Source organism: Enhydra lutris, unplaced genomic scaffold, assembly GCF_002288905.1.
Source record: "Enhydra lutris kenyoni isolate GAN:26980312 unplaced genomic scaffold, ASM228890v2 scaffoldscaffold12, whole genome shotgun sequence".
Classification (NCBI taxonomy): Eukaryota; Metazoa; Chordata; class Mammalia; order Carnivora; family Mustelidae; genus Enhydra; species Enhydra lutris.
In genome coordinates this window covers 1,631,592-1,644,788 of record NW_019154096.1, presented here as the reverse complement: position 1 = coordinate 1,644,788, position 13,197 = coordinate 1,631,592, and the positions used below count along the sequence as shown (strand labels likewise).

Here is a 13,197-nt window from a genome sequence, read left to right as displayed (position 1 = left end):
TTTTATTTTCCAATTATTTTCCCAGAAACTGCAAGAGGCATGAAGAGAACAGCACGAGAAAAGGTGGAGCTCATACAGAAACAGAGCACTGGCGAGCTTAAGGAACTTCGCAAGGTCATGGGACCCAGATTTCCACCTTCAGGGAGGATCATGTCGCCATTCCTAGACCAAGAGGACCGAAGTTTTGTAGGAGCATGGAGAGACAGTGGGTGACTTCTGACCCACTTAATTCTAACTTGATATACCAGTTTCTAACTGTCTGGAGGCATTTGTGGCTAATTTTGTGTATGGTATATCTTAGAGGAGCTCTATTATGTTGCTTCTGAATTTTTTTTAAAATCCTCTTCAATCTGGTGGCTCTTACTTGGTAAGAGATATGACAGAACGGACCATTTGTAATGTTCCAACTTGCATAAGAGCTATGCGTGGTTTCCTGATGTTGAACTCCTCAGTGTGGTGTCCTGCCTTCTAAAACGGTTTATTTGGAAACCAGTGTCACAGGTATTCTGTTTCACAATCATGATCTTAAAACGTATTTCATCCTCACAAGAGTCTGTAAATTCTCTGGTCACTCTCTTTGCTAGGTTGATGAATATTCACATTAAAATCATCAATTATCAAATACCCAAGATCCTGCTCACTGAAACCCCAGTTCTCAATGGGTAGTCAGATCCCTGGAGAATAATCTGCCCCATATTCTAGTGGGTAAGTCCTGGGTGGAAAAACAAACCCAGTTTGGTAAGGTGAGCAACAATGGACACACTGTAGAGTCCTTCAAGGATGAAAAGCAGTTAGTGAATAAATGACCCACAACACTGTTACTAGTTGTGAAAATGATCCACTCAGATTATAAATGGGATGATGGTTCATTTTATGTGTCAATTTGGCCACACCATGGGTGCTAGGTCTGGATCATTCTAGATGTTTCTGTGAAGGTTATTTCTTAGATGTCATTAGCATTTGAATCAGTAGACTCTGGGTAAAGCAGACTACTCCTCCCTGGCTGGGCCTTATCTAATCAGTTGAAGATTAAGATAAGAGAAGAGGTGCCCCAATGAGGAAGGAATCCTGACTCCAGATGGCCTTTGGAACCAAGACTGCAACATCAGCTCCTGCCTGGTCTCCAGCCTGTGGACTTTCCCTATGGATTTCAATCTTACCAGACCCCAAAATGACATGGCCAACTCCTTAAAATAAACCTCTCTGTATATATAATATACAGTATACATTAATAATACAATATAGAGTAAACATATACAATGTACATAAAGTAAATGTATATATACCCACCCCACTGATTCTGTTTCTCTGGAAAACCCAATTAATATGAATGGCTTATAGTGTGAAAGGAACTTTGGAATATCTTCGACTGGACTCCATTGCATTTTTGCATCAGAAAAAGAATAAGCTGCATGCTAGCAGGTCACCAAGCTCAATGTCCCACCTGGGCATTATTCCCTACTTTGGTATGACATGGAGCATAAGGAACATGTCAGAAGAAGCCCAACGGCACCCATAATTAACACATTTCTCACCAAATATCATGACCCCAGGAAAATTTTGACAAACTGATGAACAGTCACGCGACCAACTTAAAACTCTCTCTTTAAACTGCTTAACGGAAAGTTTCTCCAAAGGTTCTCCCTTTCAAAAACAACTTCCCAAGGTGATCTTCTGGTTCACTCTTGCTAGCTTGGCCTCCTGCCTCAACTATTATAAAGCTGGAGTTTTTTCAAGGGAACCTGTAATTACTCAATCAGACACCTGCCTCCAGACAGAGAGTGGGCTGGAGTTCAAGCAACGTCTTTGTGCCAAAAGACACACTTTTCTCTACTTGGTTTGATTTTAAGAGGAGTATTTATCAGAAATCTCAGGAACCAAATGAGAGATGAGAGGATTAAGGAAAGGACAATGACAAGCCAAAGAAATAAAAAAAAAAAGAAAAAAAAGGCAAGGGGTGGGGAGATCACAAAGGCGATTCCTAGACCATGCTCCAAAAGTACACTCTTGTCCAGGGGGGAGACTAAATGCTCATGGGCTTATATAGAAGGAGCCAATGTGCTAAGCAAAATATAAAAATCAAAACAACAACAAAACACAGGGTTTATCACTGTTTTTAAACACTGGCATTTAAATGAATTTAAAGGAAAGCAAAAAGTTCACTAGCATGACTTACCTTGATGTGGTTGCTCCTCCAATCAACAGTGGAATCTTTATAGCCAATCTCTCCATTTCCTTGGCAACAAAAATCATTTCATCCAGGGAAGGAGTAATGAGTCCTGATAGGCCAATTATATCTATTATTTCAAAAAAGAAAAAAGGACAGTGAGAAGGAGAATGAGAAAAAAATGCAGAAAAGCATGCAAGATTCACTTTAAAGCCTTTGTAATAAAGACCAGAAGACCTCATTTGAATTCCCAATTTCTAATTGTATGACCTCTTTTCTGGGGAGTTTCAATTTATTTGTTTGGCTTTCGGTAGCAAATACGATTTGTAGTTTCAAGTTGCAATAATGGGCTTGCCATGGTTTGCGCAAGTCATGCAAATAAAATATATTGTTTATGATTTCCCAGACTTGAACGTGTCCCAGTGTCTGAAGAAACACAGAAATGACGATACCCAGAGAAAAATCTAATATGACCCTGTAATAAGAATCCTGTTCCCTTTTCCCATCTTCAGAGCTAGGAGGAGTTTCACGGGTACCTATTCACCAATTCAACCCCCACTACAAACGACAGTGAAAGTCCCCCACCCAGGAGCTGGCCCGACTGTCCGCATGCTCCAGCGGTCCCACGCGGACTGGGGCATCCTCCTACGCTGACACACACACCCCGGGGATGAGGACATCCATGGAAAGCCCAGAAGCACAGTGGACAGTACCTGCTTTGTGATCAAGAGCAGCTTTCAGGATCTTGTCACAGGGAGTCATGACTCCTAAATCAATAACTCTGAGGGACAGAAAAGAGACGTGAAGAAATTAATGAGAACCCATCAGAGACAAAGCAGAAAGGAACGTTTGCTCAGCTGCCAAACACTCCTCTGATGGCAACTGGAATCCCCAGGACATGCTCACGAAGCAGTGACAACCATCACAACCACAATGACCACGTATGAAGTCCTTACCACATGCCAGGTGCTATGCTAAGATTTTTAAAGCAGCTTTATTGATACAGAATTCACACGGCATAAAATTCACTCATTCCAAGTATACGAATCAGTCATTTTTGGCATATGACATTTTTTTTTTTTAAGCTCTGGTAAAACATATAAAACTTCATCTGCCCTATTAACTGGTAAGTTAAGACTGTCCCCCCGTCGTCAAGACTGAGAGAGCCCCCACCATGCCAGTCATTTTTAAAATTTAAGTTCATCATGAGTATGCATTTCATAGCACACACTTTCACTTCTTTCACAATGTCATTAAAATAGGCAAAATAATTTTTTTTAAAGATTTTATTTATTTGACAGAGAGAAAGAGATCACAAGTAGGCAGAGAGGCAGGCAGAGAGAAGGGGAAGCAGGCTCCCCGCTGAGCAGAGAGCCTGATGCAGGGCTTGATCCCAGGACCCCAAGATCATGACCTGAGCAAAGGCAGAGGCTTAACCCGCTAAGCCACCCAGGTGCCCCAAATAATTTTTAATTAAAAAAAAAAAAAATCAGGGACGCCTGGGTGGCTCAGTTGGTTAAGCACCTGCCTTCGGCTCAGGTCATGATCCTAGCGTCCTGGGATCGAGTCCCACATCAGGCTCCTTGCTCGGTGGGGAGCCTGCTTCTCCCTCTGCCTCTGCCTGCCTTTCTGTCTGCCTGTGCTCGCTTTCTCTCCCTCTCCCTCTCTGACAAATAAATAATAAAATCTTTAAAAAAAAAAAAAATCAATGCTTAACATCTACTATTTGACATGGTATCATCTGGTAACAGTGGATGCCGGGCAGGAAGGAGCTTTGCTTCTTGCTATATACGTCTTATACTGACTTGTTTGCTCCCGTATCACTTAAAATTTTTTTTGACAAATAAATCAGCACATGCAGACTCCTCAGTAAAAACCAAGACAATTTTAGATCAACGGTAACTACCTTCAGTATGTGACTAGTGACCTGGTAGAGGAAACGCTGCAGGTTTTAATGCTGTGGCACCAGAGGTTATAAGAAGAGTCAGAAGACACCATTTTTCTTTCTTTCTTTCTTTTTTTTTAGCACATTGAAAAACTCTGGTAATTGGATCTTTTGTGAAGCTATGACTAAGTATAGACTGTTGCATATGAAACTAAGCAAAACAGTATATTATATTTTTTATTTAAATTCAATTAGTTAGTGTATTGCCTTTAAATCAAGACAAAAAGGCATACCTTTCAAAGCCCACTGTATTCAACACTGTATATGTACTTTTTAAAATTCCATTAAAAATCGTCAGTATGATAGTAAGAATCAACTTGCTCTCATTTTCTTGTTTTAAGCAATGTGTCTTTCAGGAACATCTTATGCATGCTTGCTTGGTTTGAGGACAGTAAGGAGAGCTTGTTGCTGGACAGAATGGGGGAAAGAAGGAAACGGTAGGCAGAGAGGTCAGAGTGGGAGGAGACAGCATCTTAATGGCCACTACTAGTTCAATTTTTCAGAATATGAAGATTTCTTTCTTTCATTCTTTCTAAGAGAGGGAGAGTAATTGGGGTTGGGGGATGGGAAATGGAGAGAGAGAATTTTAACCAAGCTCTATGCCCAGTGTGGAGCCCAACATGGGGCTGGATCTCATGATCCTGAGATCATGACCTGAGCTGAAGTCAGGAATCAGCCACTCAGCCAACTGAGCCACCCATGGGCCCCCTATTCTTTAGCTATCCAAATGAAGCTTGAAGCACCCAGGAGGGTGATACCTGAGCTGAATTTTGAAAGAATAAGTAGGTATCAGCTAGATGAAGGAAGAAAGAAGGCAGGCCAGGAAGAGACTAGCACTAAGGGTCCAGAATGAGGACCTAGCTGGCCCTGAGGAACTCTGGCCACCCCTGCCTTCCGTGGCTGTGGCCCTGCTTCCCATTGTCCCTTGCCGTTGTCCCTCATCTTCCCTGCCACATCCTGATTCCACCACACCACCATTTTCTGCTCCCCTGGGTTTTCCCTTGTCTCCCTTCTTCACCTAGAGCCCGATGCCCCATGGCCACAGGCCACTTCTTACACACATCCTTATATTATGCCACATGAGAAATTAAAGAGAATAAAAATAAATGTTATGAGAAAATGCTGGTTTTAAAATCATCTTTCTAGAATGCTTATAACAGCTCTAAACACAAGCATTTAATTTGGGCTTTTAATTCAGAAAAAAATGTAAGCTGCACTCGCTGTTTTAGCAAAGGCATCCAATACGATCTAAGAATATATCCAACTTAAAAAATACTGTAATAAATAAAGTCCCGTTTCCTCTCTGGAAGAATTAAAAGGGAAAATCAGAGCCATGCATCCACATCCATTCAGGGTGCCTCCTGTCTGCTGTCTCTGGAAGTGAACTGAACAAAGAATTTCGTTTCTGACCCTGCAATTCACAGGTGCTACCCCCAGATGGCAGTACCCTACCACTCTGCAGTCCCCACGGACCTTTTCCAATCTGCTTAAGCCTAGCTCACAGTCTGTTTCCGTTTCTCCTTAAGTGGCCCCTGGGTGGCTCAGTGGGTTAAGCCCCTGCCTTGGGCTCAGGTCATGATCTCAGGGTCCTAGGATCGAGTCCCACATCGGGCTCTCTGTTCAGCAGGGAGCCTGCTTCTCCCTCTCTGCGTACTTGTGATCTCTCTCTCTGTCTAATAAGTAAATAAAATCTTTTTAAAATTAATTAATTAATTAATCAGTTAATTAATTAATTCTGGAAAGTCTCCCTTTGAAAAGTAGTAAGTTGGGCAGAGAAACTGGATAGCTATTTTTTCTAAAGGAGACATAAAAGACCAACCTGTGTATGAGAAGATGCTCAACAGCACTAAGGAGCAGGGAAATGCCAATCAAACTCATAATGGGGTTATCAACTCAAATCTGTTTGAAGGGCTCTTATCAAAAAGATAGGTGGTAAGACGGGTTAGCCAAGAGGTGGAGAAAACGTTCTCACCACAAGAAAGAAATAATTATGTGAAGCTGGTGGTTGTAGCAATCATATGGTGGTCATCAAATTGCAACATGGTATAGCAAGTCAATATCTTGTGTACCTTACACTTACACAGTGTTACAGGTCAGTTACACCTCAGTAAAGCTGAAAAAACAGAAAATACACATGCCCATACACACCCCCCACCCCCACACACACCCCAGGCTGAAAGCCTATGAATAATCATCAAGTGAGCGTGTGTGGTGGACAGGAGAGACTGGATTAGTGTGCCCCGACTTAGTACAGTTGAACACGCTAACATTATTCCATTCACTCACAGCTGTACGCTGCTTAATTTTCACTTATACTCCACATGTACATTAACAACCACCTATTAAAATATAAACAGGCCTCTGTTATTATGTTTCACCAGATCCATATTTTTAAAGTACTAGATACAGGATATCCAATTTTAAAATTACTTCCGACTATCCCACTTTTTCGTGGGAAAAAAATCCACATTTTCTATGTAATAATTAGTGAGGAGTACATCTAAAATCCATTCTCATGTACGATATGATCAAAAAGCATTTTTGAATATTTTAAATTATGTAAGAGGAATGTTAACTAGAATATCAACATTAAACGGTACAGTTAAAGTTGTTGAACTTTCGAACTAGAATCAATACCAGAAGATAAACTGACAGGGCACAGGGTCCTGACTTTTGGAGTCAGAAGCCCTGAGCATATTATAGTCTGCCCCTTGCTGGCTGTGTGACCATGAAGCAAACACTTAACTTCTCGATGCCTCAGTTTCCTCATCTGTAAAGTGAGAAAGACAGTAACTGATGCAAGCAGAGCAGGATCAAGACCATAAGACGGAAGGAAGGATGAAAGAAAAGAAAGGAAAAGAAGAACACCAGGAAAAGAAGACAGAAAAAAAAAATCAGTGCTATGAAAGCACTAACTTGTGCAGTGGTAAACAAATGTTAGGTGTTGCTAGACTCTCAGTGGATCCGTCCCTGAGGTCTATTCAAATTCTCAAATTTATACATGCTACTATAACACGGAATCTAATGCGTCATCTCCACAAAAACGTCCTCTGTCTAGACAGAACTATCATCTTGAGTCCTCTTTACTCTTTTTTTCCTTCACGAAGAAGAAAGTTCTTACATTTTATGAGATTTAGGGCATCAATGGCAAAGAGCCAGGAACTAGAAAGTTGTGTTGAGGATTTGATACTGGATGGTTTGCTAGACTCACTCACTAGCTAGGTGGTTCACCCCAGATCCAGAACCACACACTCCACCCCAGATCCATCTAGAACCCTGATGCTCAGCAAAAGCATACAATTAACTACATAAGGGAGATTTTCTGGGCACTATTCTCCTAGCTGACGCCATAAAATTAAACTGACCAGGAGGCCACATGTTAGGAGATACAAGACCCCAAAGGTGTCCGACAGGATAGAAAACAACTGCACATTCACTTGTGTTTTTATACGAGGAATAACTACAGTTTCACCAGAAGATATTTCTCCAGTTTGACTTATGAGCGAAGATAAGCAGAATTCCAATGCACAAGACAGAGGACTGGATGTGCTGGAGGAAAGCCTCGGGTTTAATAAGCAGGCTTTCACAAATGCTGACATTCTACACTGAGAGCACCCTGGAGAAATGCCAGTTCTCCCTGGCCTCTTATGATGTCTCTACTGGAGGAAAATACATTCTGAGTGTGACTCTCCTAGCTACTTACCCATTTTTCAAAATAAAAAATTACAAATACAAAAAAAAAGTTATAAATTGCTTTAGAAGGTTTACCTACAAACTGCTTTTTTCAACAGTTGCTGTCCCATGATCACAGTTGACTATGTACTTGGCTATTTAGCCTTATAAACAGCAAATTCCTTGAATTCTTGAGAAAAGTCAACTAAACCATTTTGGTGTCACTAGTACAATGTGTGGTGTGTAGGAGACAATCTACAGACGTTCGTGAGCTGAATTCAATTTTAACTAACTGCAATGAATGCAAACCAAAGCCAACGACATGGGATTTGAAACAGTGAGACAAGAGTGGAGGTGTCTTGTAGATTTCAGGAAGCAAACACCTTATCCAAATACTTATTTTATGGGTGAAATCTCGTTACAACCACCTCCGTGGTATCTCCAATACATTTATCATTGAAAAAGTAATACATTCGAAGAACAATATTCCTGGAATAGGAATAGAGAAGATAGTGCTAAGTGTTCTGACAGCGGGCAGGCAGCTAAGGGAAACACCTGTGAAGACAGAGGCCAAAAGGTGCGATCCTGACCCAGCTCCTCCAACCCCAGCCTTCTGGAGTGCCTGGATGCGTTCAATTGGCCTGGAAAGCAGAGATGGTTAACCAAGTTGAGAGGAGGCAAGGGCCCAATGGGGACTTGTCATGGGACAGCAAGGGATGCCTGTGAGGGGCACAGATGCCCTGCAGCCATGGCTCCCTGCTTCAGAGATAAAATAGCACATGGGAAAGAAGTCCGTGATTCAAAGGAACTGGTGGCTGGACATGGACCAGAGAAGGCGTTAGTTCTATTAGGCTTCTGTTCGCAAAGAATATGTCAAAATCTGGGCAAAACATACACTTACAATAGGTCATCAGCTCTCACACAGAAGTAACTGAGGGCTGACTATTCACTACAATGAGATATATCACCCAGAGGCTTTTCTTCTATACAACATTTCAAAATCTAGCTTCATCATTTCCAAGAGGGATGCATGGTCTTGCTCTAAGCAGAGGGAAGAGAGAATTGTACAGTCAAAGCCTTCTTATAAACCCCACCGAGCCGAAGTCTTCCAGGATCTCGGCTCTAAAACATGGCAGTTTATTGAGAAGAAAAACAGAATATGCTCCATGCCACTGGCTATGGGCAGGAGCCCGATGTTCATTAGAGTCTTGGCCCAAGGTCAATCCTCAAGAAGCTCTTGGTTGTTCTGACCCTGCTGGAATAGCTTTTACTGTCCTTTTTGTACTTAGCACACAGATCACAGATTAATTACTACCTTCTTTCATCTGAAAAGGTGGTTCAACACAGAAAATGCAAAAAACAGGAAACAGAAATTAAAAATCACCTACAATATCCACGGCCATACCCTATCCTTCCTGACCAACAAAGAATCAGCCTGTTAATGCTTTTATTTTTAAATATGAAAGGGGCTTGAAAGAGGTCAGTGTTAACTCACCTGAAGTTATTGCAGCCAAGGACCACGCCGACTATGTTCTTGCCTATGTCATGCACATCGCCCTTCACGGTAGCCAACACGATGGTGCCCTGATAAGGGTCCTAGGGAGAAAGCCACACAGCTGAGCATCACCACGTTCACTTAGAGCAGATCCCCTAATTTCCTGCAGCCAGACAGGTGTTGGCACGAAAAGCACTGTCGTACAAGCGAGACAACCTCAAAAACAGACCTAGAACCTAGGTCATGTGCTCTGCCAGTAGAAAGCTGCTGGCCCTAGCTGTTTGAAGGAGGCCTGCCTCGCTGGTTAGCCCAGGGAGTGTCAACCGGGGCTTCCATCACCTCAAGGAATAGGTTATGTCAACTACAAAACAGTCCCATAGCTAAAGAACATAATCCTTAACTGCAAAAACGCTGTCTGACAAGTATTTAGGTGAGCAGTAAGGGGAGACGGAGGGAACAGAGGGAGAAGCTGGTGAGTGCACAGGTCCCATCAGAACCCAAACCACCATCTCAACAGCCCAGTGCAGGGGCATTTTATCGTAGTTTATTTTTTCAATACCATTGTGCTATGCACTGTGGGCATCCCCTCCGTCAAATAAATAAATGAATGAAAGAATAAACCATTTTTTCAAAAGAGAAAAAGAAAAGAAAAAGGCACACAAGGCAAGTGGGATTCTATGTCTGTCGGAGCCATTCACAAGCTCACATCAATATGAGAATTCAGAATCCTACAGACCAAAGCTGGCTGAGCCTCACAGGGAGCTAAACAAGGTCAAAGCTTAATGATTTACTCTGGTGGTACAGCCAACAGGAATTAAGTTGGATCCAGAGGCAGTGCCAAGGACATTACCAGTATGCAAAGACAAATCAGGGAAGAGGTTTTCCAAAGCCAAATATCACTCAATTACCTCAAGGGTAGGGACACGGCTCTGTAGCTACAGCGTGGAGCACAGTGCCCAGCACATAGCAGGAGCTCTGTAAATGGTGAGGAGAGGAATGAACGAACTTGATTTGAAATCATGGGCTCTGTCTAAAAAACTACGTTCATATTAAAAATTCATAAAGCCACACTCAAAGGAAAAGCCCAGGGTATTCTGATACTTGGTCAAACAGATCGTTGCTCGATTTTACCTTCGATGACAAGCATAGCCAAGACCGTGGTCCCTACCCCACCCTCATAAGTCTCTGAGATCAATTCCTCACAGGGCCCAGCGGCCTGGACAAAATGACTTGCCTCTTCTTCTGTGCCAGCATGCATTTTATTTTCTTCTCTTTCTTTTTCCATGAAGGGAATAAGGTGGCCAACAGCCTTCTTCATGACTCGAGCTGACTTTATAACCTAGGAAAAACACATGGAGTCAGGCATTTTTACCTGACCCTGAATGGTTGCTAATGCCCGCTTGTGAATTTTAGCATCAATCAAGAATGCAAGCTTTGGGGCGCCTGGGTGGCTCAGTGGGTTAAAGCCTCTGCCTTCGGCTCAGGTCATGATCCCAGGGTCCTGGGATCGAGCCCCGCATCGGGCTCTCTGCTCAGCGGGGAGCCTGCTTCCTCCTCTCTCTCTGCCTGCTTCTCTGCCTACTTGTGATCTCTGTCTGTCAAATAAATAAATAAAATCTTTAAAAAAAAAAAAAAGAATACAAGCTTTGACCACTGAAGTCCACTTTTGACAGCAGACGAAATAAGGAACAAGTTCCTTGTGGAGAAAGACAATGAACAGGGTAGACAGAAGGAAAACAAGACTAGGAACTGCACACTGTGATTTCTGTCTTCTTACTTTTGTCTTTCTGTCTTTCTTAAATATTTTTTCTCAGCCTTGAAGGCCGTCAATCACTTCTCCAAGTTCTAGGCATCCTTGTCCACCATGAACCCCTTTTCAGCCTTCTCTTCTCGATCCCTAGCATTATAATTCACTTATAATTAAGGTTCCTGCTTAAGTAAGAATAGGGCCTTTTACAAAATTCATCAACATATGCGAAAATACACAGGTGGAAGTATGATGGGAAACAGGATATTTGCACAGTCTCCAAGTTTCTCTCTACAAGTAAATTCAGAGTGCAGGAAACCTAGCAGACACTGTTAACCAAGTGAACAGAGTTCATATAACCAGTAATGAAACACAGCAACATTCTGGAACTCCTGATATGATCCATGGAGAAGGGAACGGGATCACTTTTATTCTTGCCAAAAAATGAGCAAACATCAGACAAACTCAAACTCAGGGACAGTTTCCATAACTGTACTGTACTGAGGAAGGCAGGATAAAAAAGCATCATGGGATCTTGGAATACAAAGAAAACAGTATGGGAAAACTGGTGAAGTCTGAATAAAGTCCTTTTCTAACAGCATTACATCAATGTCAACTTCAGGGGCTGCTAACTGCACGAGGCTCCAGTAAAAATGCTCAGGTGAGGGGAAGAGGTTGAGGGAGGGATACAAGACATTTTTCAAACCACATTTGCAAACTGTCTCTATGCCTGATGTTAACTCAAAAACACAAAGTAAAAAATAAGTCAACACCATGAAGAACTAAGACTGAGGAATTGCCATGGGCTAGAGGAAATTAAGAGGGCGCGACAAAACGTTCCTATCTTGAGTGTGGGGAGAGTTTCACTGGTGCACGCGTGTTAAAACTCATCAAGCTGTATCCTCTACGTATGTGAACTTTGTTGTATGTTTATTATAAAACAATAAAGCTGTTTTAAAAAGGGGGTGAATGTTATGAAGGAAACAGGCAATTAACTAAGTATAGAATGAGTAATTAAAACAAACAGAAACCAAACTAGGGCCTTCACGTTTTGTGTTTGCCTCACGGTCCTAACCCTGACGGCTCACGAGAAGCTTGTTCACCGAAATGGCCAGTTGCTCCTATAAATCAAAATGAGAGTTCTGGCTTTCTCGAAAGATAAAACATAATGTATATCACTATTTTAAACGGGGATGATTTGTTCAAAATACGCATCCTTAAAGATGATACTGGCTGGTGAATCAAAAGCGAACGCTATGAACTTCACATACATCTTGGGTTTTACTGTAACCTGAGGGAAGAGCAGATGGGTGTTGGGAGTTAGGAGATGGGACACAGATCCATCATGCAGATCAGAATGCTAACAGTTTCTAGATGACCTCGAGCCGGCACTCACCCTCAAGACGGACCTTCCAGACACTACTCCTGACACATTTAGAGAAAGAATGACCTAATCTCAAATGTCCATGAGCTCTTATCAAAATCAAAACTTGAGAAATACACCCGAACTTACTATTAAAAGACAAAGTCTTCTTTTTTAGGTTGTAAAAACTACCCCTCCCCTCCCCTTCCCCATCTTTTGCCAACCTGAGGTAGAAACATTTTTCCAGCTCCAAAAAGGTCACCAACAACTTTCATGCCGTTCATCAGAGGCCCTTCGATTATATTCAGAGGCCGGGGATATTTTTCCTGGTTTAATCTGGCTTCCTCAGTGTCTTCAATAATATGTTTTTCAATACCCTATTAAAAAAAAAAGTTAGAAAAAAAATCACATTAAAAATAGGCTTAAGACCAAACAGCCAATCAAGAATGAATCATGGAAATGTTTAAGAGTACAGGTTTTGGAATCAGATTGCGTGGGTTCAAATCCTGGTTCCTATCAGTAATCTAAGCAATTAATCAAGCCTCAGTTTCCTAAATTAAAATGTCACACATTTCCTGCCTCAGGTGGTTATTTTGAGGATTAAATGAAATGCCCTATGTAAAGTGCTTAGCCAGGGGAACGATACAACGTAAGTACTCAGTAAAAATGAGTTATCAGTGAGAGAAGGAATACTAGTAAGTAAAGTTCAAATTCATCATAAAATACACTTTTTGCATCTTAGTGGTTTAGTAGAGTATCCGTTATTAAAGATCTCCTGTGACATCACCACGTTTTGTCACTATGAAGC

The 13,197-nt window shown here is 41.8% G+C and overlaps 1 protein-coding gene across 5 annotated transcripts in view; it reads right to left on the bottom strand.

The window, feature by feature from the left end:
- Window positions 1-13,197, bottom strand: part of LOC111144793 (5-methyltetrahydrofolate-homocysteine methyltransferase) — a 101,773-nt gene that overhangs the window by 19,148 nt on the left and 69,428 nt on the right. For all 5 annotated transcript variants that reach the window (XM_022499257.1, XM_022499260.1, XM_022499258.1 and 2 more), the window contains 5 exons: window positions 12,614-12,766; window positions 10,514-10,618; window positions 9,280-9,380; window positions 2,881-2,948; window positions 2,177-2,297 (listed from right to left, as the gene is read on the bottom strand). In XM_022499257.1, coding sequence (XP_022354965.1) covers window positions 2,177-2,297; window positions 2,881-2,948; window positions 9,280-9,380; window positions 10,514-10,618; window positions 12,614-12,766 — 548 coding nt within the window. The remainder of the gene's footprint in view (window positions 1-2,176; window positions 2,298-2,880; window positions 2,949-9,279; window positions 9,381-10,513; window positions 10,619-12,613; window positions 12,767-13,197) is intronic.